The 23,261-nt window shown below is 44.7% G+C and overlaps 3 protein-coding genes across 11 annotated transcripts; 2 read left to right on the top strand and 1 right to left on the bottom strand.

The window, feature by feature from the left end:
* The first annotated feature begins 659 nt into the window (after window positions 1-659).
* Window positions 660-7,276, top strand: casp10 (caspase 10, apoptosis-related cysteine peptidase). Of its 5 annotated transcripts, XM_018729510.2 has the most exons (12): window positions 660-1,005; window positions 1,340-1,629; window positions 2,640-2,745; window positions 2,951-3,086; window positions 3,441-3,523; window positions 3,748-3,784; window positions 3,960-4,034; window positions 4,184-4,287; window positions 5,653-5,779; window positions 5,873-6,060; window positions 6,146-6,365; window positions 7,091-7,165. In XM_018729510.2, exons 2-12 carry the CDS (start codon window positions 1,352-1,354, stop codon window positions 7,096-7,098), a joined length of 1,362 nt encoding a protein of 453 aa, XP_018585026.2. In that variant the 5' UTR covers window positions 660-1,005; window positions 1,340-1,351; the 3' UTR covers window positions 7,099-7,165. The 5 variants fall into 5 exon arrangements, with proteins under 5 accessions (XP_018585026.2, XP_018585025.2, XP_018585024.2 ...); XM_018729509.2 differs by having other exon boundaries at window positions 664-1,005; window positions 1,364-1,629; window positions 5,873-6,365; window positions 7,091-7,276; XM_018729508.2 differs by having other exon boundaries at window positions 665-1,005; window positions 3,450-3,523; window positions 5,873-6,365; window positions 7,091-7,276.
* Window positions 7,277-7,406: 130 nt separating this feature from the next.
* LOC108920619 (caspase-8-like) lies at window positions 7,407-13,493 on the bottom strand. Of its 5 annotated transcripts, XM_018729517.2 has the most exons (10): window positions 13,410-13,493; window positions 11,783-12,082; window positions 11,607-11,706; window positions 11,205-11,343; window positions 10,314-10,339; window positions 10,066-10,120; window positions 9,769-9,842; window positions 9,445-9,571; window positions 7,877-8,375; window positions 7,407-7,746 (listed from the first exon to the last, which is right to left on the bottom strand). In XM_018729517.2, the coding sequence occupies exons 2-10, from the start codon at window positions 12,076-12,078 to the stop codon at window positions 7,617-7,619; spliced, it is 1,446 nt and encodes a 481-aa protein (XP_018585033.2). In that variant the 5' UTR covers window positions 12,079-12,082; window positions 13,410-13,493; the 3' UTR covers window positions 7,407-7,616. The 5 variants fall into 5 exon arrangements, with proteins under 5 accessions (XP_018585033.2, XP_018585029.2, XP_018585030.2 ...); XM_018729513.2 differs by lacking the exon at window positions 13,410-13,493 and having other exon boundaries at window positions 11,783-12,136; XM_018729514.2 differs by lacking the exon at window positions 13,410-13,493 and having other exon boundaries at window positions 10,066-10,117; window positions 11,783-12,136.
* Window positions 13,494-14,805: 1,312 nt separating this feature from the next.
* On the top strand, window positions 14,806-23,098 carry trim25l (tripartite motif containing 25, like). Its single transcript, XM_029256914.1, has 16 exons — window positions 14,806-15,522; window positions 16,398-16,493; window positions 16,959-17,192; window positions 17,801-17,960; window positions 18,452-18,490; window positions 18,769-18,813; window positions 18,982-19,026; window positions 19,139-19,249; window positions 19,732-19,779; window positions 19,978-20,025; window positions 20,119-20,214; window positions 20,384-20,455; window positions 20,711-20,794; window positions 22,001-22,066; window positions 22,151-22,216; window positions 22,309-23,098. The coding sequence occupies exons 1-16, from the start codon at window positions 14,881-14,883 to the stop codon at window positions 22,881-22,883; spliced, it is 2,427 nt and encodes an 808-aa protein (XP_029112747.1). The 5' UTR covers window positions 14,806-14,880; the 3' UTR covers window positions 22,884-23,098.
* Window positions 23,099-23,261: the final 163 nt, after the last annotated feature.

Raw genomic sequence — 23,261 nt, 5'->3', positions numbered from 1 at the left:
CAGCACAATAAAACACCTGCACTACTTCACTTGCATTTAAATTTGTTTAATAAGCACATGCTTGTCTCCAAAGAAAAATACATCTCAGAAAACAATATAAAAGAGTATCGCCCCTGTTCTGTGCTGCTTCCAGAGAGTGTATCATGAGGCCTGAGCCTCTGCTGAGGGGATAATTCCCACTTTTCTTTTTAAAAGGATCATCTCCCTGCAGGATGAGCAATAGGTAAAGCAGGGATCCACTGAACAACTTTCTAAAATTCTGCACTGTTGCCCAAGCACACATACACACCCGAAAAACCATCAGCTAAACTCTTCCTGCTAATTGCTGCTGTCTATGCAATCAAATCAATCAACACAACAAATATGGCTGACAGACACGCCTGTGGAATTTCATACACTTCCCATAATGCTCTACTTTCTTAAAGCGACACTCTCACTTTCCAAACACTCAGATAAATAGAGATCAGGAAGAAGACTACTGACAACTACAGTACATTACTGCACTTTGGCTTGACGTGGGACTCTCTCTCTCTCTCTCTCTCTCTCTCTCTCTCTCTCTCTCTCTCTCTCTCTCTCTCTCTCTCTCTCTCTTTTTTTTGGACATGCTTCACATAAATTTTGTTGCACTGTTTTTTTTTTTTTTTTCTCGTTAATCTAAGATTGAGGATCAAAAGCTAAGAACTGTTATACTAAAACTGAAGAAATACATCACTTTGAATCAGACGTGTTAGGATAAGAAGGCTATAGTCCATTATGTGCCAGCAAGCGACAACCCCTCGTTCTCCAGTGTGACGTGGGTGACGTCACGACACGACGACGTCGGAGGGTCCGAAAGCAGGGCACCTCGCCAGTTCTCCTGTTACCGCTGGAGGGAGCAACCGGCACCGTGCACGCGGACGGGGCTGTGCACGCGGACGGGGCAGAAAAGAGCTAAAATTCTGACGAGCACACTTACGCCTGTTATTCATTGCATGAGACGAAGATCTATTTTATTTCGTTTGATTTGTAAGTAAATTGTGTTTCTCGCACTCCATTCTTTGCACTTACTGCCAGGGCCTTTCAAACTTTTTTTTGCCATAAGGTTTCAGGAATGTTGTGTTTTCAACAAATTAAATTATGACTTTACTTAGGCGTAACTTTTAGAAAGTGAAAGAAAAAGCTGTGTGTGACGTGAATGTGCTGCGTATCATCCGGTTACTTCCGCAAATTACTGATTAACTTTCCCCTAGCGAAAACATGCATGGCCTTCAGCATTCCAGTGAAATGGTTTGAAGTGAACAATTAATTAAAAATTTTGCTAAAACGATACATTTTTTTTAGTTTTAAAAAAATTCATTAGTTTTAGGTGACCATGGATTTCCAGATGTTGCTGCTGCAGCTGGACGAGGCTTTGGCCAAGGCAGATGTGCAGGCTCTGGCCTTCCTGTGCACAGACCTGCTCAGCAAAGACCTGAGCGACGTCTCCTCTGTCAGCGAACTGCTCTTCTTGCTGCAAACCCGAGACCTTCTCTCTCCTCACGAAACCTCCCTCCTGACCGAGCTGCTGCACATCCTCAAGCGCCAAAGCCTAACTCGGCAGCTCGCCTTACCCAGCCGGTTGCCGGAACCCCGATTCATTTCCAGTTACAGGTTAGTTGATTCCGCTTAAGTCTAAACAAAGATTAAGCTGTCATTTGGTCCAAGTTGGTTGGGAATGGCTGCTTAGACTGCTTGTCGCCTGCTGCTGCATACTTACATCATGGCTCACAGGGAGTGTAAAAGCACAATCTTTGAGATCGTTCCATTAGGTGTACAGATAATGGACGGGCAAAAGGTAACAAAGACAAGGTGAAGGTACATTTAAAATAATTACATTTGGGTATAGGTATTTAAACATAATAAACCCAGTGATAATCCTGGCATCTTACTATTTATTGTATAGTTTCACTGTCTAATCATAATGATTTTTCACTTTTCTTTTATATAGTGTGATAATGTGTAATATTTGCTCAGGGATTTTTTTTGTTTCTTAATGTGAAATTGTTGATATTAATGTTATTTGTTAGAATTTTTACTGTTGGGAAATACATTCATATATGTTCTTATTTTATGTATTATGCCTAAACATGGATTATGGTGATTCTGTGAGGTCCTTATTTGACACAAAGAGCAAAGGAAATCAGATTTTGTATGCATTATTTTCAAAGTTTGTGATTTTGTCCTCCTGTTGCTGCCCTTTTTCTTGATATAAGGAGATTTTAAAGAAAAACTGTTGTATTTTTAAGTTGCTTTAATGTGGTTTTCTTGTTGTGAATATGGCATTCTTAGATAATAAACAAAACATACTTACAGCCAGTTTGCCTGGGCATTTTACATGAAGTGTTCAAATTGGGGGGTGCGGTGGCGCAATGGGTTGGACCGGGTCCTGCTCTCCGGTGGGTCTGGGGTTCGAGTCCTGCTCGGGGTGCCTTGCGACGGACTGGCGTCCCGTCCTGGGTGTGTCCCCTCCCCCTCCGGCCTTATGCCCTGTGTTGCCGGGTAGGCTCCGGTTCCCTGCGACCCCAAATGGGACAAGCGGTTCAGAAAATGTGTGTGTGTGTGTGTTCAAATTGGTAAAGTGTACAGTGTGTGTAACTAATGGAACGTGTGGTATATTACAGAGAAATGCTGTTTGACCTGTCAGAGAATATCACTGTTGATGATCTTCGGACCATTAAGTTCTTATTGCATGACACACTTCCACGCAGGAAGCTGGATGAAAGCACTGTAAGTATATAAATGTTACACAATCACAACCTTTCAACTGGTTGAGTTGACACCAGAGTACAGCATCTAACCTAGGAAATACTTCTCCACTGAACCAATACAGCACAACCTGGACAAGTTCTTCAGGAGCTTGTTGTGTACTGTCTCAGATACCTGTCAAAAGTGCAGTACAATTGTATGTTGGGCTACTTGTTATATCTTTCAGACGATGCTAAAACTCCTCATGGAAATGGAGAAGGAAGACCTTTTGAGCAGTTCAAACCTGGAAACACTAGAGAAGGTTGTTAAACGTGTTTGTCCCAGTCTGGGAGGAAAGATAAGCAGGTATATGCAATTAATGGGTAAGTATCATGAATCACCTTATACCCTCGGTCTGTCACCAAAAGTGTGTTTCAGGACTGAATCACTGTGTGAATTCTGGGCTTATCGCTCCAAAATTATTTGCATGTGTGTGATTCTGTGTTTGTCTTTGGATACTTTGAATTTTTTTAATGGTTTTTGAGTGAATATATCTTCCTTACAATATTATTCATATAAGTGTATATTTGTTTTGCATGAATTTCTTGCATGCTACTGTATGTGTATGTATGTTTGAATGTGTGTGTGTGTGTGTGTGTTTGTGTGTGTGTGTGAGTTCATATGTGAGGTCCTTCGCATTTGTCTGTTTATCTGTGATAAATCTGTGCATGCGTGAGGTCCCACAGAACCACCAAGGGTTCAGGAAACTGGAGTGAGTGAGAAGTGGCCTGAGTTAGAGGAGGGTCCACCTACCTCCCAGGTACAAACATGGACCACACTTTCTTCTCTCACCCCAACAACTTGCATGTCTTCAGGACCTCTTTGATTTCTGCTGAGTAGTCTCTGTTCCTGTGGTCATTGTGCTTTCTTCAATTTCAGCTGATTTATTTGAATTCGTTCTGTGAACCCAGTTTGGTGCCTGTTCAATAATTGCTGAATGGCCAAATTACAAGAAAACTGTTTTTCTTTTTTTTTTTTTTTTAGATTTCTTCCCTGACGTTGGGCACATTCGATTCCTTGGGTATTTTGTTCATGCATCTTTAATGCTTAAAGTCCTCATCTGGTCCCACAATACAAACAGCAAGTGGTCCTGAATTATACATTTTTTGTGCTGAGTATTCCTCAACTGGACAGTACCACAGCACTAAAAACCACTTGTGTTGTTTTGTGACCATGTGCTCTTGCCATACTTCCAGATGCCAGGCCAGAAATATCAAGGAGTCAAAGCCTGACCAGCAGCAGTGACACAAAGGAGATGGGCTATGGCTCAGGTGCAGTTAACCCTCTATTTCTACAAACCCATCTGCTAAACTGCCAGCCAGTTCCTTCTGAGACATCTCTGTGGGTGCTGATTTTTCTCTATTCCCTATTCTGGATACATTACACTTCAACTTTGTTTTTTTTTTTTTTTTCCCCTCAGTATACAGCCATCATGTTTCTTATACATCTTCACCTGAGCAGAACTTTAGTCATGTTCTAGAAGAACAATTATTTGAGGCTTCAGTCACATCTTCATACAATGAGGTCAGGTATTTCTTTTTATTACTGTTTGTTGTACCATCATTGAGAACAAATGAAATACAGATGCATTATGTGTGTTGACCTTCATACTGGTGCTCACCTTCTGGTGACTAGTGACATCTTGCTGGATCTCATGAGCTCAAGGAGCACAGTCCTGTCTTAAGCTTCTTGATTAAGTATTTGAAGAAGCTGAGACAGGTTTATTAGATTTGATAGGACAAATCTGAAAAATGTGGGTTACTCTGAGCCAGCTGGTAGCGTAGTGGTTAGAGTTCTTACTTTCCACACAAAGGACCCAGGTACAAATCCCATTCTGGCTATACTGCAATTTACTTTTATATAGCGCTCAGTCTTGAAGACAGACTTAGAGCGCATTCACAGTGTTACAGAAAAAAACATGACAAACTATCACATGTAAGATATTGTGGCATGCTGCACTCTGGGTTCGGATGGGGCGAAGAAGGACGCACAGGCAGCGTTCATGACGAACGTTTATTGGAACGCTGGCAGACGGAAATAACGCTCACGGCCTGAGGACCCCTTTTCCTCAAGGGCCTGTGCCTCAAGCCAGCCTTCTCAGCCTATTTAGCACCCCCTGGGATTTCTCTCTTTCCCCACTAGCAAACACAGTCACCCCCCTATATTCCCTGTAAGCCTCCCCAGCAGTTGAACATTTAACTCCATTCTATGCCCAATACAACTGTTTACAATAGACCCGTTTCCCGCCCAAACTCTCGATAACACGGGTTGTTACAATATATTTGTAGATGACATCTATTGAAGTAATATGTGCACCTAAAACAATAGGGACAAAAGCAAACAAATTATTAATTACTTCAATAAATATAAGATTGTGAACATCAATAACAAAGCACTATATGATGGTGATATGATGAAATGACCAGAAGGCAGTGGAGGAGAGGAAAACAAAAATTCCAGATTGGTGTGAAACTAGAGAAGATAAACCTCTTGGGGCCACGGTCTACCACCAAAGAAGTAGGCATGATCGAGACCAGCTGACTGCTCGTATCCCCAGGCATCAATCTGCTTAGTTTGTCTTGGGGTATGTAATTGTCCATTGTTTGTTCAGTGATCTCAGGAGATCTATCAGGTTGTCTGTCGAGATTTAAAATGCCTCCCTTGTCGCATACCCTTGAGCAAAGAACTTATTTTTAATTGCTCCAATAACAAATACCCACCTGTATAAATGTTTTAAGTAGCTTAGAACACATACCCAACATTGTAAGGTGCTTTGGAAAAAAGTATTAGCTAAATGAGTAAATAATAATGAAATCAAGAAAACAGTAAAATGGTATACAATATATAAATCTGGTCTGGTAACATTTTTGTTTACACTTTGTTTTTTAGGAAGTGAAACTGGAAGCATATGCAATGAACAGAGAGAAAAGTGGCTTCTGCTTGATCATAAACAATTACAACTTCTCAAGCTCAAAGATAAATTTAAAGAACAGAGAGGGAACACTCACAGATACAAGTAAGAACCAGTGCAAAAATTAGCTTTTTTATACAAAATTATTGAAACAAGTAGATTGCATGCATCTGTAAAACGTTTCTAACTGTTTCACAGAGAATCTGGAGGCTGTGTTTCAGTGGCTTGGCTTTGAAACCCACGTGAAGCAGGACTTTAGCCGGCAGCAGATACTCACCTTGCTGTGGGATTTTGGAGGAAAAGACCACACCAACATGGACTGCTTTGTGTGCTGTGTGCTGAGTCATGGTGTGCCAGGGGGTGTGTATGGGGTGGACGGTGCTGAGGTAAGGCTCAGTGAGCTGTTGCAGCCCTTTTCGGCACACCACTGCACCTCGCTGCAGCAGAAGCCCAAATTGTTCTTTATTCAAGCGTGCCAGGGCATACAGGAGCAGAAGGCCGTGTTCCTACAATCAGATGGCCCCCTTGGTGTTACCAGTGATGCATTTGTGCCCCTGGAGTCCTTCCCCACTGATGCTGACTTCCTGCTGGGCATGGCTACTGTGCCCAACTTTGTCTCATTTAGAGACAAGAAACAGGGAACCTGGTACATCCGTTCTCTTTGCCAAAAACTACTGCTGCTGGTGCCCAGGTCTGTACAGACACCTCAAACTGTGCTTATCCGCATTCTTTTGACAGCCTCAGCTTTGTACATTCATCCCATTATTCGGTCTCCAAATATCCAGATTTTCACTTATCTGATCTGATATTATTAATACCACTTATTGTCCACATTTTTGTTTACCTGGCCTGCAACATTCAGTTCGGATCGGAAAACAGACTGCATATGAAAATTGCGCAAAGCGGTCTTAGGAGAGAAATATGATGTATTGAGTAAACTGCACACCCATGCTCTGAGTTGCAGTCAGGCACTCAACAGTGTGTTTTTACTTGCATTCTTTTGCACCATTGTGTTAAATTTTTAATTATTCATTTATCTAAATTTTACTTAGCCTTCATCTTCCACAAGTCAGTGTCTTACACACTATCACAGTATGTTTACTTAATGAAATTATTATTTTTAAAATATACACTAGACCCTTCATGTTTGTCCTGCAAATATTTTGGGGTGAACTTCAGATGGGCTTAGAATTAAATTGAATTTTTTCCCCATAAGAAATAATAGAATAAGTAATTTCATAATTTGCTTTTTTGACATTCGGTCTGTTTTTTAGAACAAATTAGGAGCAGTTAACGGGAGATAAGTGTACTCTTACAGCTGCGTTAATGGGCAAGGTCCTTCTTCTAGGGCTTTAATTGCACCTGTTAATGCAAGTCTCTTAACCCCAGGCTGTCCTCTGTTTTCTACTTGTCCAGAGGGATAGACTTGCTCTCCATCTTGACTGAAGTCAACAATGATGTAAGCAACATGACGGACAGTAAGGGAACGAAGAAGCAGATGCCTCAGCCTGCATATTCCTTACGGAAGAAAGTCATCTTCCCCAAACCGAAAAACCCCCGACCCATGCTGGATTAACGAAGAACCGTCACAGTGTCACAAAAGACTGAAGCTTTATGAATTTTTAACTTTACTCACATTTAAGTAAAAATTAAAATGTACTTTATTTTTTTGTGCAAAAATCTTTATACATTTTCCTATATTAAAAATACCTAAATTAAATACATTTCATGTTTTAACTAACAAGTATATTCTAATTTCATACTGTTTATCTTGAAACAGACACAAAATTGCACAAAACTGCGAAACATAAAGTGGTTCTTAGTAACTGGTACAGTATAAAAATGAGTACACATATTTTCACTGACACTTAGAGCAGCTGTGCTGCAAAGCAACCCTAGGTGCCAAAGAAAGGTGTAGGGCTTTCTTAAGAGACCCCACTTCTTAGCTCACAGGTAGGATCAGTGTCTTGGTTAGTGTGTACCTGGGCTCTGGCATTTGCTTGAAATTCATGTAGAGTCCGCTGCTAACCTCCCGATTCACTCTGGTCAAGATGTCTAGGATGTTCTCGTTTCTGCCAAAGAGACATGGATAGGCTTAAAATGGACAAAGATCCACATTGTGGAAAAACAATGCAAGAAATTCAGCAAACCAGGTAACAGAAGAAAAACAGTCATTCAGGTTCCACGTGGCCCAACCCGTACCTAGGACAGCCATTCCTCAGCTGTCGGCAGAGCTCTTGGATGAAGATGGAGCCCTCTCTGGTGTTACGGAATGACTGGTAATCTTCCACAGTGGCCATCCCCAGGAGGAAATCAGAATCATCAGGGATAACATCTGGCTGGATATGGCTGGCATCCATCTCATAGTCATTTCCCTCCCCGTCAGCTTGGATGAGGGCTCCCATCTGTTTTTTCTGTCCCTGGCATGCCTGGATGAAGAACAGCTTTGGCTTCCCAGCCAGGGAGGGACAGAGTCTACTGATGAAGGGCTGTGTGATCTTCCAGATGGGGACCACCTTGCCATCTGTGCCCATCACGGAGCGTTTTTCACCATGGGAAAGTATGCAGCACACAAAGGCATCCAGCTGGCTGTGGTCCATCTTCCCAAACTTCTGCAAGACCTCCAGCAGTTCGTCCCCTGTCAAATCTTTACGTTGGGTCACTTCAAAGTGCAGCCAGGTGAAGACATTATTAAGGCCCTCTAAAAAAAGGTTGATAGATAGATAGATAGATATAGTTTATTGATCCCACAAGGGAAATTATTATGTTACAGCAGCAGAACACAAGTCAGATAAATACTTGGAACATGTTACAAAACTGGAGCATTTCCCCATGAGATCTGCAGTATATCCTTGATAAGCATTTGGGGTCAGTTGCCTTTTGAAAAAAATGGAACATAGAGTATCACTGAAAAGTTTGAGTACACTAACTGGAAACTACCTTTTTCACTTTTAGCATTTGGTTAACAAATTTGAGCAGGAATGAAGCCAACATGTCCCAGCTCTTCTGTAGCTCCCAGACATTGGATTCCTTTGATTTGATTCTTCAATCCAGTTTACCATACAGGTATTGGCTAGGCTGCCTACATTTGTGCCCACTTTTTTTTTTTAAAGTATTATGTAGCCTGGGACATTCTTGGCCAAACAACAGATCTAACATCTTACTAAATTTAAGGTGAACCCCTTTTTATTGATACATTTGCAGCTGTTATACCACTATACAGAAGCTTCATTAATCTGCAGTTCAGATTATAAGGTCAACAGAAGACTTTCTTCTAGGTAATGTGAGTAGAACTGCTGCCTCATAGCACCTGGGCTGTTCAGGCCATAGGTTCAAATCTGGTTCCTTCTGGCTACTCAGGTTTCCTCCCAGAATTCAAAGATGGATATGCAGTTCAAGTGGATTGGCCACTCTAAACTGCCTTTAGTGTGTGAATGAATGAATGCGTGTGCATATGTGGCCACCCTGTGACAGACCCCATTTGGGATTTACCCCAACCCTTGCACCCAATGAGTCTGGGAAATGCTCCAGACCACCAAGACCCCAACCAAGGAGAAAGCACTTATGGAAAGTGAGTGAAAGTGATTGTTTTGCATCATCACTTTACAAGAGTGTGACTTTGTTGAGAACAGCACTTCATAAAAATAAATTAAATAACTGGAAATAATCTGACTTAAATGCTAATATGAAAAAATAAATGAAGTTACTTGTGGTCCTGGAATACTAGGATTTCTACTGGTCATGTGCATACCACCATAATGTACCCTCACCAGCATCAACATCTGTTCCTTTGCGGTCTCCCATCCTCAGGTTGTTCATCCTGGCCTTATTGAAACTGTAGTTGTTGATGATAAGACAACGTCCACGTGGCCGGCGCCTCATGCAATACATCTCGTTCTTTGTCACAAAAAGACCGATATGAAACTCGTTTAAATACCAGGTATGACCAGTACAGCTTTTTTTTTTTTTAAATGTACTTCTGCTTCTCCCTTTAAAGGTCAAAATTTCCACCATTACTGATGGTGTTTACCTTTACAATGGTACAGTTTACAGGATATTATAATACCAACATGCTGATATTTTTGCCACTTTACCATACTGCATGTGTTTTCATGTGCTGCGTCTGAGCAAAGGCTCCATTCCACGCCATTCCTACAAAGTGGTGTTTCTAAAGAAGATGGGAGTGAATCAGTGCACACATGGAAAAAGTGAAACAATTATACAGGAAAACAGGAAAAAGCCAATTAATATTTCGGGACAGGTGATGTAATCATCCCACTTGGAGAACTGGAATAATATCTGCATTTAGTATTGGTGGTGGACATAAGTGTATTTCTTCTGCATGTTCAGTTCCTGTTAAAATTTGCATAATGAAAGCTGGACAAACTTACGGAGAGAAATAAACTCTGGACCAGACAGTTGCTGGGTATCGCTTAGACTTTGCTGCTGAGGGAAATGGTGCACGTTAAAAACATAAAACTCAAAATTTAACATAGTGCATAAACACCTGTCAAACGCTTAAAAAGTATGCCTGTGTAAAAACTAATTATACAAGTTACAATTTTCATAATGAATAGAATTAATTAAAAAAATCAAAGTTCATCTTCACGTGTACAGCAGTAATGACAGTTTATCTTGCCTCTGGAGTTGTTGCTCCGTATCCTTCTTTGAAGGATCCGCACAGAAGAAACAGAATGTCCCACAAGGAAAGGGGGAAAGAAAAAAAAAAAAAACATGATTTTGAACTGAATTTTCTCCTTTGCTATGGCAATAGTTTTGGTGTCAGGTCAGAGTTTGAATTTAAAAACACCATTAAGTTCACTTCTCGGGAACTCGAATATGAAAATTCAGGTTAAAAATTCAAAGAGCAGAATTCAGAGATTGAAATTTGGATGTCAAAGTTCAACGGCACTCTCAAGGATACTCGGGGAGAAGCAAACAAAGCCGGATCTAGTCGAGACAGAGGGGTTGCAAATGCGTGATCACACAGCATGATGCTGAAGGAAGCCAAAAGTATGTCTTCATAACAAACTCTGACAGAGGAGCACAATTCCCCACAAAAGTGCATGCCCTTTTTCAGACAGTCACTATTAGCAATTAAAAGCACAGAAATGTTCAATGTAATATAATTTTCAAATAGGTAGAGCGTAATGGCGGGTTGGGAAGCTATGGATCCCCCATGGTGCACAGCTGCTACATGTTATAAAAGGTTACGTGCAACCATTGCAACATTGCTCTCCCTTAAGAACTCCTGAAGGATCTGACATCAGAATGGTGCTCCCTAAAATCATAGTATTTGAATTTTTTTAACCTGAATTTCAAATTTCAGGAAGGTATATTGAACGTTTTTATTACAGTTGTGTACACTGCTCTTTGACGTTGTAGCTCTGGGAGAAAGGGTAATGTGGCATGTGTGACCTCATCTCTGTATTGTCTAAGGAAGTGTAGATGGCAGACAGCAAGGAGGTATATAAAATGTTTGAAGGTGCAAAGCAGCACTTTGTCCTCCACCGTGAGCCTTCCTTCTCACCTGCACTGCCACCTCCGCACCGCTGTACCTTGGAGGCGAGCTCTGGGTTACAGTTTTTCAGGATCTCAACCAGTCCCTCAAGTTTGCCCTCTGCCAACAGCTCCATTTTCTCCATCTCCACCAGCACGTCCAGGAAGCTCTGCAGCATGCAAGAAGAACAATGAGCTGATATAATCTGGCATTTCTATCTGTTTACTATGCTTACCGTGCAGCTCACACGCAACTTGACAAACACACTATGACACACCAGTTCACCCTATTTACTGAAAACCACATGACAAGGTCTCCGTCACCAACTGTCTCGAACGCGTGGCTCTTGGATTTTCCCTGTTGTTTCAGGTGTAATTAAAGGTGTTGTTCACAACTGAGATTCACCGGTGTGGCTAAGGTGACACAACTCACCTTGCAGGAATCCAGTTTGGTCCGAGGGAGTTTTGAAAGGAACTTAACGGCTTCCAGATTGTCTGTGGTCACATCTTCAGACACTTCATACAGCAGCTTCCTAGAAGGAAAAGCAATCAGTTCCTTTCTCTACATAACTGTATTGACTGACATAATAAAGATCGTCTCCCGCTCACCGGTAATCAGAGATGATGGAGGCACCTTCCCTCTGGAGGCGATGCTCTGTTTCCTGTCGAGATGTCCCCAGTTGACGGAGCAGGTCATACCGTTTGATGGCGAGCAGGAGCTCTGCCACACCGGAGACATCGTCCAGCAGCCCTTGTTCTGCTAATCGTAGGAAGAGGTTTCGACCGTCGCGCACAGTTTCTAGTTTCTTCCGCTGTATCGCATCTTTACAGAGAAATTTCAGCGCCGCGACCTCATCGGAGCCCAGTTCCTCACTGACCTTGTGGAGCAAAGACGTGAGATCCATATTCCTTGGGGAGATGGTAATAATATAATTATTATTGTTGTCTGTCCATCTATCTGTTTTCATTAACTGCTTGTCCTGGTCAGGGCTGTACCTCCACCCAGTGATTCCAGGATAGACTCCAGACCTCCACACCCCTGACCAGGGTGGGACAGGATGTAGTCTGGGACATCATCCATCGCATGGTAGCCCCACCCCCCCACGCACACTCTCATTCACCTCTTCACAGACTATGGACAATTTAGTGTCATCAATCCACCTGAATTGCATGTCTTCGGACTGTGGGAGGAAACCAGAGCACCCAGAAGAAACCCATGCAGACACAGGGAGAGCACGCAAAACCTACGCAGCCTGAGCCAGATTTGAACCTACACCCAAACAGCCCAGAGTGCAGGTACTGTGATGCAGCAGTGCAACTGCCAATTATTATTATCATCATCATCATCATCATCCTTTCCTATACAACACCTTTGTCCAATGCAAATTACAATTTTGAATAATCAAATTTCCAATGATTTACTCATTCACACAGAACGGTATTATTACAGTACTATCGGTTCAGGGTGAGTATCCTCATCAAGAGGCTGATACCACAGGAGGAGGGATTCGAAGCGATAACTTGGAGACTCAAGAAGATAAACAGGCCAGATCGCTACACTACAGTCACAGTGACACAGTCAGCGCCTCGCGAGCAGCAGATACGATACGGGGGGAGAGAAAAGGAGGAGGAACGCGGGACGAGCGTGTTTATAATTATTGACATGGCATGCCGCATGGTGAACCCCAGCGAACACACAGCACTGAGACACATAATAATAAATAAGACGACACACGCAAGCGGACGCTGACTGCGTGTGTGAGACCCCGCATCGTGATTCACGATCGCGACACAATGAATGATTTTTTCCGAGAAAACAAAACCTCACTTCCGCAACTCGCTACAATTGAATTGAATCCCTTTCAGGGCCGCGTGTCGCACATTTCACTCTTTTACCTGAGTAAAAAACAAATGAATCTTTACCTCTGCATATTATTTTATCGACGTCTCGTTAAACTACCGATGTTTTCCGAACAGCAGTCGCGTAAGAGCGGAGGAACGCGCCAGGACAGAGCTGACGGAATACGTCTTATATACTACTGGACTTAGTGTACAAAAATTCCATAGATTGTCAAAGAGTACATTTTTGATCGCAAATCTCTGTTACTGCGCTAAACCTAGACTCCGGCGTCCGACACACACACATTGACACTCGAGACACACACTGACTGACTCGACTCGCTTCCGTTCGTTCTCTCGCACTCAGTGTGTTTTTTTATTAACTCCAGTCGCTCACCTGTCTGGCAGTTTTGTGCCCCGCAAAGAACAATTTCTTCACAACAAGTCGACCGAATGTGAACTGAAGGCGGCGCATCTCAAAAATGAGGTGGACCCTTAGGTTTCACTTTCACTTTTGAGATCGGAGGGGAAGTAGTTCAGTCAGTGGCAGCACTGCTGGCTCTTTCATTCATTCATACATACATCCATGGTGATAGGCACATCCTACAGAGCTGAGATACATGATCTACAAGAACGGTTACATTTGACCTAGAGAGCTGTCATGTTGCAGTGACCCCCCCATGGATCTACTGGAGACACGTTCAGGATACGGGGTTCTAGGAAACTGCTCTTACTGAACACACGTCTCTTCTAAAGCGGTCTTGACAAAGGCACAGGCAGTACAAGACAGTCTGCTGAACACTGGAGAGTTCCTCCCGGTCACTCTAGGCCCCCCTACTCAACACAACGGTTAGGGGGTCGCCCCTTGAATCCCCCAGAATTCTCCCCCGACAGACTCTGCAACATAACAGCCAATCGGAACGGAACACAGGACTACGTACAGGAATAGATACCAACACCGACTATTTACATCGATCCACACCACTCCCCTCAGCCCCATTACAATATATTTATACCTACGAAGCTGCCGTAGATAGCCCACAGATCCCTCACACATGACCTACGGAGCCGTCATACAAAACTCACAGAGGCCTCGTACATAACCTACAGCAATATTATAAAGAGGTATAACCTACAGAGGTATCATACATACCCCAAAAACCTGTGACCTTTATGACCCAGAGAGCTCTCATGCATAACCCACAGAGGTGTCGTATATGATCTGCAGATTCTCTATACATTACCCATCGAGCCATCATGTACAGTATTACCTAAAGTGCCATCATACATGACCTAAGGAGCTGTCATCCTCTCTTAAAGCATCATTGTCCATTTAACCACCTGGTAAGTGTCAAAAGACCAGTTCCACTAAAATACAGTACTGTGACCCTTCAAGTGTCTTTGCTGTCTCTTCTGCTCCACGATGATACCATACTTATGCCAAGGCGTTCTGTTGGTGGGGCAAAATAATGTGTATTTCAAAACCTTCATCGGTTTTTACATTTTTTTCCCCCTCTTTTCCGCTTTGATGTTCACGGAGGATCAAAATCAAAAATCTGAAACGAAAGAATCGCTGACTGTAACCGCGAAGCAATATGAAGTGCCATTCAGGTATTAAAAGGAAAGCACACAGATAGTTTCTAGGTATGTCGCCATTGTGGGTGAATGAAAAAACTTCAGAACTAGTTCACACCTGTTTTTCTTCTCAAACCTGCTCCATCCCCACCCTCCCTCTACCTTTCAACCAGGTAGCAGAACAGCCTGCTCTGTATGATCACTCTGGTGATTCTCTTGTTCTGTGAGGGTGACTCTGTTTCTCCAAACTCTTTCTCCCTTTCTGTGCAGTCTTCCTCTCTCTCCCGCTAAGAATGAGCGCCAAGCTGTGGACGGAGGAGCAGTTCAACTGCCCTGTGTGTCTAGATCTACCAAATGATCCAGCCACCATCCCCTGTGGCCACAGCTACTGTATGGAATGCATCAAGGACTACTGGAGAAAGGACGACGCCATCGGGATATACAGCTGCCCTCAGTGTCGGCAGACATTCTGCCCCAAGCCCCCTCTGTCCAGGAACACCATGCTGGCAGAGGCTGTGGAGCAGATTAGACGCGGCCACCTGAAATCCAGGTTCTCCATCGCTAGCCAGCATCAGCCTTCTCCTGCGTCAGGATCCGCAGTTCCGACGGGACCTCCCGCCAGGTCTCCCCCGACGACAACGGTCCTCTGCGACGTTTGCCAGGGAGACCCCCAGCCTGCAACCAAGACCTGCCTGGTGTGCCTGGCCTCCTACTGCGAGACCCACCTGAAGCCCCACCGGCAGGCGCCCGCACTCCAGCGCCATGAGCTCATCGCTCCCACCGGGCAGCTCACTCAGAAGATCTGCCCAGAGCACAAGTATCTGCAGGAGTTCCACTGCAAACGCTGTAAGGTCTACATCTGCTGGCTCTGCACCAGCAACCAGCACAAGGATCACGACACCACCTCCACAAAGGCTGAACGGGCTGAGCGGGAGGTAAGACGCATTGCTACAGGCTCCGGGGAGAGGAAAAGTAAATGGCGGAACCATGCAAAGGTCTTGAGAGTTTGATTATCTGACTGCCCTTATTTGTAGTTATATTTCCTTCCGGGGGATTTTCAGCATTATTGATGAAGTATTTATCAGCTATTTATCGGCTTCTCATGCTGGACAGTGTAAGTGGCATTTTGAGGCGCGTGGAACAAAGGTGACACCGCAGCCGGGTCTGGTGGTTTGAAGAAAATCTTGTTTGGGAACATTCTCACTTACATTCCTGTCTGTTCCGGTCACATCATCCCATATTTCCTCACAACCGTTTAACCGCTCGTTTTTCTTGTGGGACAGATTGCGTGTCTGTATCTGTGCGCGTATGGATGAAATGTCTCCGCGAAGACAGTGAATTTGCAAAAACTGACCTTACTGAGAGTTCCCCCCAAAAAAAACAGCATGACCGTTTAAAACTCACACACTCACACACACACTGTCTGAAACCCCTTGTCCCAAGCGGAGTCGCGGTGAACCTGAGCCTAACCCGGCAACAGAGGGCGCAAGGCTGGAGGGGGAGGAGACACACCCAGGACGGGACGCCAGTCCAAAGCAAGGCACCCCAAGCGGGACTCGAACCCCAGACCCACCGGAGAGCAGGACCCGGCCAAATCCACCGCACCACCGCATCCCCCTTCCGTTTAAAATAGTCATCTTCAAAAAAAAAGAAAAAAACCTTGTCGACTTTTATATCGTTTGAGTTTTTGTTGCGATCCGACGAACGCTTGCTGCACCAAAGTGAGGCTCCGTACAAAGTCATTCCCGTGATGCGTGAACAAAGGGCCGTATGTGCGCGTCTTTATGTGCTTGTATGCGTTGCCCCACAGACTGAGCTGGCTGCAGTACAGTCTGAGAACCAGCAGAAACTCCAAGAAAGAGAGAGGGAGCTGAAGGAGATGAAGAATGCTGTGGAGTCCCTCAAGGTGAGCCAAGAATCCCTCAGCCACCACGGCGAATAAGGCGTGTGGGCTGATAACACTGCATAGAGTTCATCGGAAGTGGCTTTGGAGAAAAGTCTCTGCTAAATAAATAAATGGAAATGGAAATGTAAGGTGGGACTTGAGAGTTACCGCCTGCGTTTGGCAGTCTGTTCTCAGATGCACGAACCCATCTAGAGCTCTGCGTGTGTTTGATTTCCTGGGGGTTAAAGACAAAGAACAGACCGAACGTGTGACTTAACGTCATGCTTGGAGGACAGTGCTGGCGCAGTAACCAAATACCAGTCTGATTTTACAGTGTTGCACAGCCACATTTTGGGAGGTGAAATCGTTAGGCATCTTCGAGTAAGAAATGAAGGTGGCAGAAACGTGCTCATCTTTAAGGGCTATGCAAACATTCGAAAGTGTGTGTGTGTGTGTGTGTGTGTGTGTGTGTGTGTGTGTCTACAGCGCTCAGTGGACAAAGTGCAGGAGGACACCCAAGTCATCCTGTACGAGCTGCAGCGCTCTGTGGGGAGGCTTCAGACGCTGGTAGGGGAGGTGATGGATTCCAGAGGGCAGGAGAAGCTAACTGAAGCCCGGGAAGTGGTGGAAAAGCTGGAGGCTGAAGTTGCTGAATTGAAAAAGCGAGATTCTGACATCAAAGAACTAATTTTCTGTGAGGACAACATCCATTTCCTGCAGGTACGTTTTTCTCACACAACGGGGGGCTTGTCATTCTTGTTTGTTCGTGTAAGATACATAGCGCTACACCTCACACACACACACACACACACACACACTAACTGAAACCGCTTGCCCCATACGGGGTCGCGGGGAGCCGGAGCCTAACCCGGCAACACAGGGCGCAAGGCAGGAGGGGGGAGTGGACACACCCAGGACGGGACGCCAGTCCATCGCAAGGCACCCCAAGCAGACCTCGAACCCCAGACCCACCACAGAGCAGGCACAGGCCGAACCTGCCGCACCACCGCCCCCCCCATAGTGCTACACCTTTACCTTTTAAATGTAAAACCACACTTCTGACTCTTCGTATGATTACTTGACTGTTATTGAGTATTATTTAGGAGACACCACTCTTCAAGGCGGTTTACAATGTTAAGTTTGTAAAGTACGTTACAATTATAATTGTAATTTACATAATTCAAAATCGTATCCATTTATACAGCAGGGTAATGTCTTTAGGAGTAATTCAGGGTAAAAACTTAGCAGCCATACTAACATTCATCTGCTTCCACCCCTTTGCCCCTGTTGCTCTGGTCCCCTCTCTGTATTTCACTCGTGTCATGCAGAACTTCCAGGCTCTCCGTGCCCCTCTGGAGGCCGGGGAACTGCCAAGCGTGACAGCCTACCCAGAGGCCTCCTTTGAACCTGTAAGCACAGCCATGCTGGAACTCCAGGAGAAAGTGGAGGATATGTGCAACCAGGAGTTGAGCCGCATCACTAGAACAGGTCAGTTTGTTAGACAAAATTCACAGACACACACACACACACATTGTCTAAAACTGCAAGTGGGGTCACAGCAAACCGGAACCTTACCCGGCAACACAGGGCGTGAGGCTGGAGGGGGACGGGACACACCCAGGATGGGTAGACAGAATTGCATTTGGATAACAAAGTGAGCACCGGGGGTGCGGCGGTGCAGCGGGCTTCGCCGGGTCCTGCTGTCTGGCAGGTCTGGGGTTCGAGTCCCGCTCGGGGTGCCCTGTGATGGACCGGCGTCCCGTCCTGGGCGTGTCCCCTCCCCTTCCAGCCTTGCGCCCTGTGTTGCCGGGTTAGGCTCCCAGCTCGGGACAAGCGGCTTCAGCCAGCGTGTGTGTCTGTGCGTGTGTGTAATAAAGCGAGGGGTTCGGATTAAAAAAAAAAATTCCTCTTCAGCCATCTGACGCAGAGGCACTTGTTGCTGTCCAGTTAGCTGAAAGAGTCTCTCCATCTCTTTGCAGTAAATGACTTGGTGGTGTTCACACTGGGGGACAGCAACGGTAAGAGAAGAATCGCTACTCATCCAAGCAGACTGATGATTGTGAAACTGAGAGAAAAGAAAATACAAATCGCAGCCGGATGGCTGTGTTAAGAATATAAACTTTACCGAGAGGATGAATGAGGTTTCAGTAACTGGAGGCTCTCTGTAAAAGGCTACGCGGCAAAGCTGAACTGAACTCGTTAAGTACCGTTAAATAATACAGCAATAGGTATTAAAAAAGGTTTATATTTATCTCCGAGGATCGCTATGTGACGTCCCTTCATTCTCCCATTGCAGCAAATAAGAATCCTGGTCAAAGGTTCAAGTTTGAGTTCTTAAAATGTAAGTTCCTTGTTTCTAATACTATTTAAAGGGCTTAAAATAAGTTACACGTGCTCGGGCCACTCCTTTAAATACTTTTGTTTTACGCTATTTTATATCTTTTAATAAGTCCGTTTGTGCACATCTTTTCCATCACTACTCTCTGATCATTCTCACTTCTCCTCCTAGTATTCAGCGGGCTGGGTTCCAAGTCCACAGATAAACGCAACCAGGGTACGGCATGACTCGGACCTCCAGTTCATAGCTAAGTTTACAAACATTGGTGCAAATGCTCAGTCCTGATGTCACACGTTTACAGGCGAATGTCTCACTCTTTGCCATGCAGAATCTACAAGTAGTTCCGTGACGGTGCGAAGCGTGGAAAGGCGTGGGCCAGGTGAGTCTGCCGGTGCCGGGCCGAGATTCCCCGTCGTCATCCGAAGACACTTTTCCGAATGTCCGCACTCTGTCCGACTGTGAAATACTATACGATTCATGTATTATGGCTCTCGTCTCTCAGTGTCGAACCTCGACATATGGGAGCTAACTGACACGCTGTTCAGGTTCCTCTATAGTGTGTGAGTGACACAGAGCGAGTGTGTTCCACTGACGTAAGGATGAGTGACCCAGTGTAAGTAGTGTATCTAGCAGTGTAAATCACCTTGGTGAATAAGGTGTGGGCTGGTAACACTACATGGCATTCACTGGAAGTCGCTTTTCTTTGGACCGTGGGCGGAAACCAGAGCACCCACAGGGAAACCCACACACACACACGGGGAGAACACGCAAACTCCACACAGACTGAGCAGGGATCGAACCCACATCCTCTCACACCACCCCAGGCACTGTGCCACCGTGCCACCCAAAATATGGTGCTAGTTTTAGAAACACGGATATGGGATAAGCAATGACGGTGTTATTTATACCTCTTCCTTCCAGCAAACGGCATGCGTGCTCCTGATGTCAGAAGCCGGGACGAACCCCGAGGTAAAACATTAAAACACGAATTTCCGCACCTCGGGGTTTATGTTTAAACATTATGAGTTGTTTTAAAGATCAAGATCTGTGTATGTGAATGAAGGCATACAGTTACTGATCTTTCGAGGTGTATCTGCAGCACTTTGATTGGAGATGCTTTGTATGTGCACCATACATGAAGAATGTATTTGCGTGTTATTCTTACAGTTAGCAGAGGTTCGCCAAGGTCAGGAGACACAGAACGAAGAGAAACAGGCGAGAAACACACCTTCTCTATTTCGCACCCGCGCACACAGTCACATGCCCGCTCTGACTTGTACGCTCAAGCAGTGATTCTCCTCTTTATAGACAGGAGAAACGTGGCTCCCGGCAAACAGAGAGATGCCTCAAGGAGAGCCGATGCCTCCTTCGCCCTCCCTGCCGTGGATCCTGGGACAGGAGGAGGTGCGGTGCTCCAGGGAGGCAAGCGGCTTGTAACTCGTCCACATTCCACAGCAGCAAAACTTGAAGGGTTCAACGAAGAGACAAAATAGCAGCACAGTTGGGTTTCAAACAGCTCAGTTTGCATTGCGTGTCTGTATTAATTATGTTCTGCATTTGTATAAAAACACAGGTTTACCAGTGGCTTCAGGTCTTCTAACCCATCGACCAGTTGAGGCTGTCGGTGTGACAGGTGTCGGCTCACGTGAGTAAAACGAGCCGAACTAACCCGGGGTATCATAGCCGCTGAGTTTTGCTGTCTCGCTAGGTGAGCAGCAAAGGATGCCACACAGTGCAGCAAGAAGTGCAGCACGACTGTGCTGCAAAACATCAGCACAGAGCTTGAGTTACACCGGACGATGGTGTAGCGAGGGATATAGAAATTTTGTTGGATTTACATTGATATATATTTTTAAGGAGAATTAAATAATTATTTGCATGATCTTCCATCTCTTTGCAGGGGGTGCAAATGAGGCCACATCCAACATTGACGCGACAGATCGAGGTTCCGGTTCTTCTAGAACTGGTGACATAAGCAGAATAGGTATCGCACAGATTTTGATACTACACGCTAATAGAAAGAGCAAAATGTATCTGTATTAAATGTATTTAAAAAACTGGGATGCCTCCTGGACGCCTCCCTGGGGAGGTGTTCCGGGAATGTCCCACTGGGAGGAGGCCTCGGGGCAGACCCAGGACACGTTGGAGAGACTACGTCTCCCAGTTGACCTGGGAACGCCTTGGGGTTCCCCAGAGGAGCTGGAGGAGGTTTGCGGGGAGAGGGAAGTCTGGGGGCCTCTGCTTAGACTACTGCCCCCGCGACCCGGTCCCGGATAAGCGGAGGAAGATGGATGGATGGATGGATGGATGGATGGATGGATGGGACCTTTTGGGACCACTGGAGTTATATGGGAAACTTCTTGATGCAATTGCACATTGACGCCTCTAGATCTGTTCCATAACACTGCTTTGATAATTGAATTTGCCGTATGAAAACTGGATGAGGACTTTGATCCTTTTTACTCCTGTTTTATATACCCTGAATGAACTGTTCTTCTTACTCGTAGACACTACTTACACAATCCCAATGTAACACGCTAGAATAGCCAAGGGGCAGGAAGCTTCTGGTACTTTCCAATTTTCTCCACTTTTACAGCATGTTTTAACATTAAACTTCAAAATTCCTCAGCAAGCCATGGTCAACAGCTGCAGGAAGCATTTAGTTGCAGTCAGTGCAGCTAAAGGTCATGCAAGAAAAAGCAGTTATTGACTCTGAAGATGCAGTTTTTCCATGTTATAACTTCACATTTCATTATCTTCCACATCCTTGAGATAAAAATAATACTGGTATAATTTTTTCCTCTGTCAAGCTCCATAAATATACTACTAGAACTGAATAAAAGAGCTGATCAAATAAAATGTTAAAACTCTGCAAAAATTGAGCAGAAAAGGGGCAATTACTGTTTGTAGTTACTGTTTGTAAATAATTGTCTTCTGGTTTTATCACTTTTGTGCAACCTGTGTCCAGTTTTTTACTGCTCTACATCATTTAGTTGAGAAGAGTGCTCTATAAATTTCATATCTTATTCATAAAATCAGTGCTATGCACCACTCAAGAAGCTGTATTAGTAGGACATCGAACTTATGGTTAAACATAAAACAGGCTGACCTAGAAAAAATAGTAATACTAAAAATACCTGTAATAAAACAGTTTATGCCTGATACCATTTTCCTCTGTTCACTTATACAGTCAATCCAAGTCTGTTCCTTGACAGTCCAAGCAGCGATGGTTTGATGACACCTCAGATGTCCAGATGTAAGCATCTTCAGCGCTTCTAATATCTTGATTTTTGCTCTTTAAGGTCTCCTGACCTTTGACCTTTTTCTTTCATCAACACAGTAAGGGAAATCCCACTTGAGAGTTTACAGAGTCCAGAGCCTAAGACCAGAGCTGAATTCTTACAATGTGAGTTGCATCATTTTTTGGCTATACCTGTTCAGTCAGCCTCATCAGCCTTATAAAGTTATGACCACTTTCTCCTGTCTGCTGACCCCCAGATGCTTGCAGGCTGATCCTTGACCCTGACACCGCCCACCGCCGCCTTTGTCTGTCAGAAGGCAACACCAAAGCCACTCTACAGGGGTCATCGCTGCCAGTCCAGGACCTGCCAGTGCGCTTTGATGGCTGGACGCAGGTGATGTGCAAGGATGCGCTAGTGGGCGACCGCTGCTACTGGGAGGTGGAATGGCGAGGACGGGGCTCTTCTGTGGGTGTAGCCTATGCTGCGCTGGCAAGAAAGGGAGCGGATGCCCGGGCGGGGCTGGGCTACAATGCACTGTCCTGGAGCCTTGAGGTGTCAGACACGTGCTGCTCTGCCATGCACAACAATGAAAAGCAGGACATCACTGTAAGCTACTCCCCACGTGTGGGCATCTACTTGGATCGCAAGGCAGGCAAACTGGCCTTCCACAGCGTTGCTGATAACATGCTGCTCCTGCATGTATTCTACGCCACCTTCGTGGATGCCCTTTATCCAGTGTTCGGAGTGGGCTGCGGCGTAGGCGTCGGCCTGGATTTTGCTCTCGGACAATTCAGCACTCTCTCCGACAGTGTGAAAATCTGTCCTCTTTGATAAGGCGGCTCCTGATCATTTCATTCCTAATTTTAGAGGGAGGCTGAGGATTTTACATTATTTTCAAGTATGTGACTTTATCAGAAAACTTGTGTGTCCTGAAATCAAAGATTAGGAGGATTGTACTATCCTTATGAATTGTGGTACTTTTTTGGGGTGAGGTGGTACATTATTTTAATTGTTTTATATAAAAAGAAACAATGTTTTTCTCTTGCAGAAAAGATGCATTGCTGGTTATACAGATATGTTTGAAAGAGTACCAGTCATACCATGGCATTAAATGCATTTTTATTTCAGAAACCCCATTATGGTCCCACACAAAAAGGAGGTCCTATTTTTTTTTCACCAATCCACATAGTATTAAAATACAAACCAGGC

Source organism: Scleropages formosus, chromosome 12 (assembly GCF_900964775.1).
Source record: "Scleropages formosus chromosome 12, fSclFor1.1, whole genome shotgun sequence".
Lineage (NCBI taxonomy): Eukaryota > Metazoa > Chordata > Actinopteri > Osteoglossiformes > Osteoglossidae > Scleropages > Scleropages formosus.
This window is presented reverse-complemented; position numbering and strand designations above follow the sequence as displayed.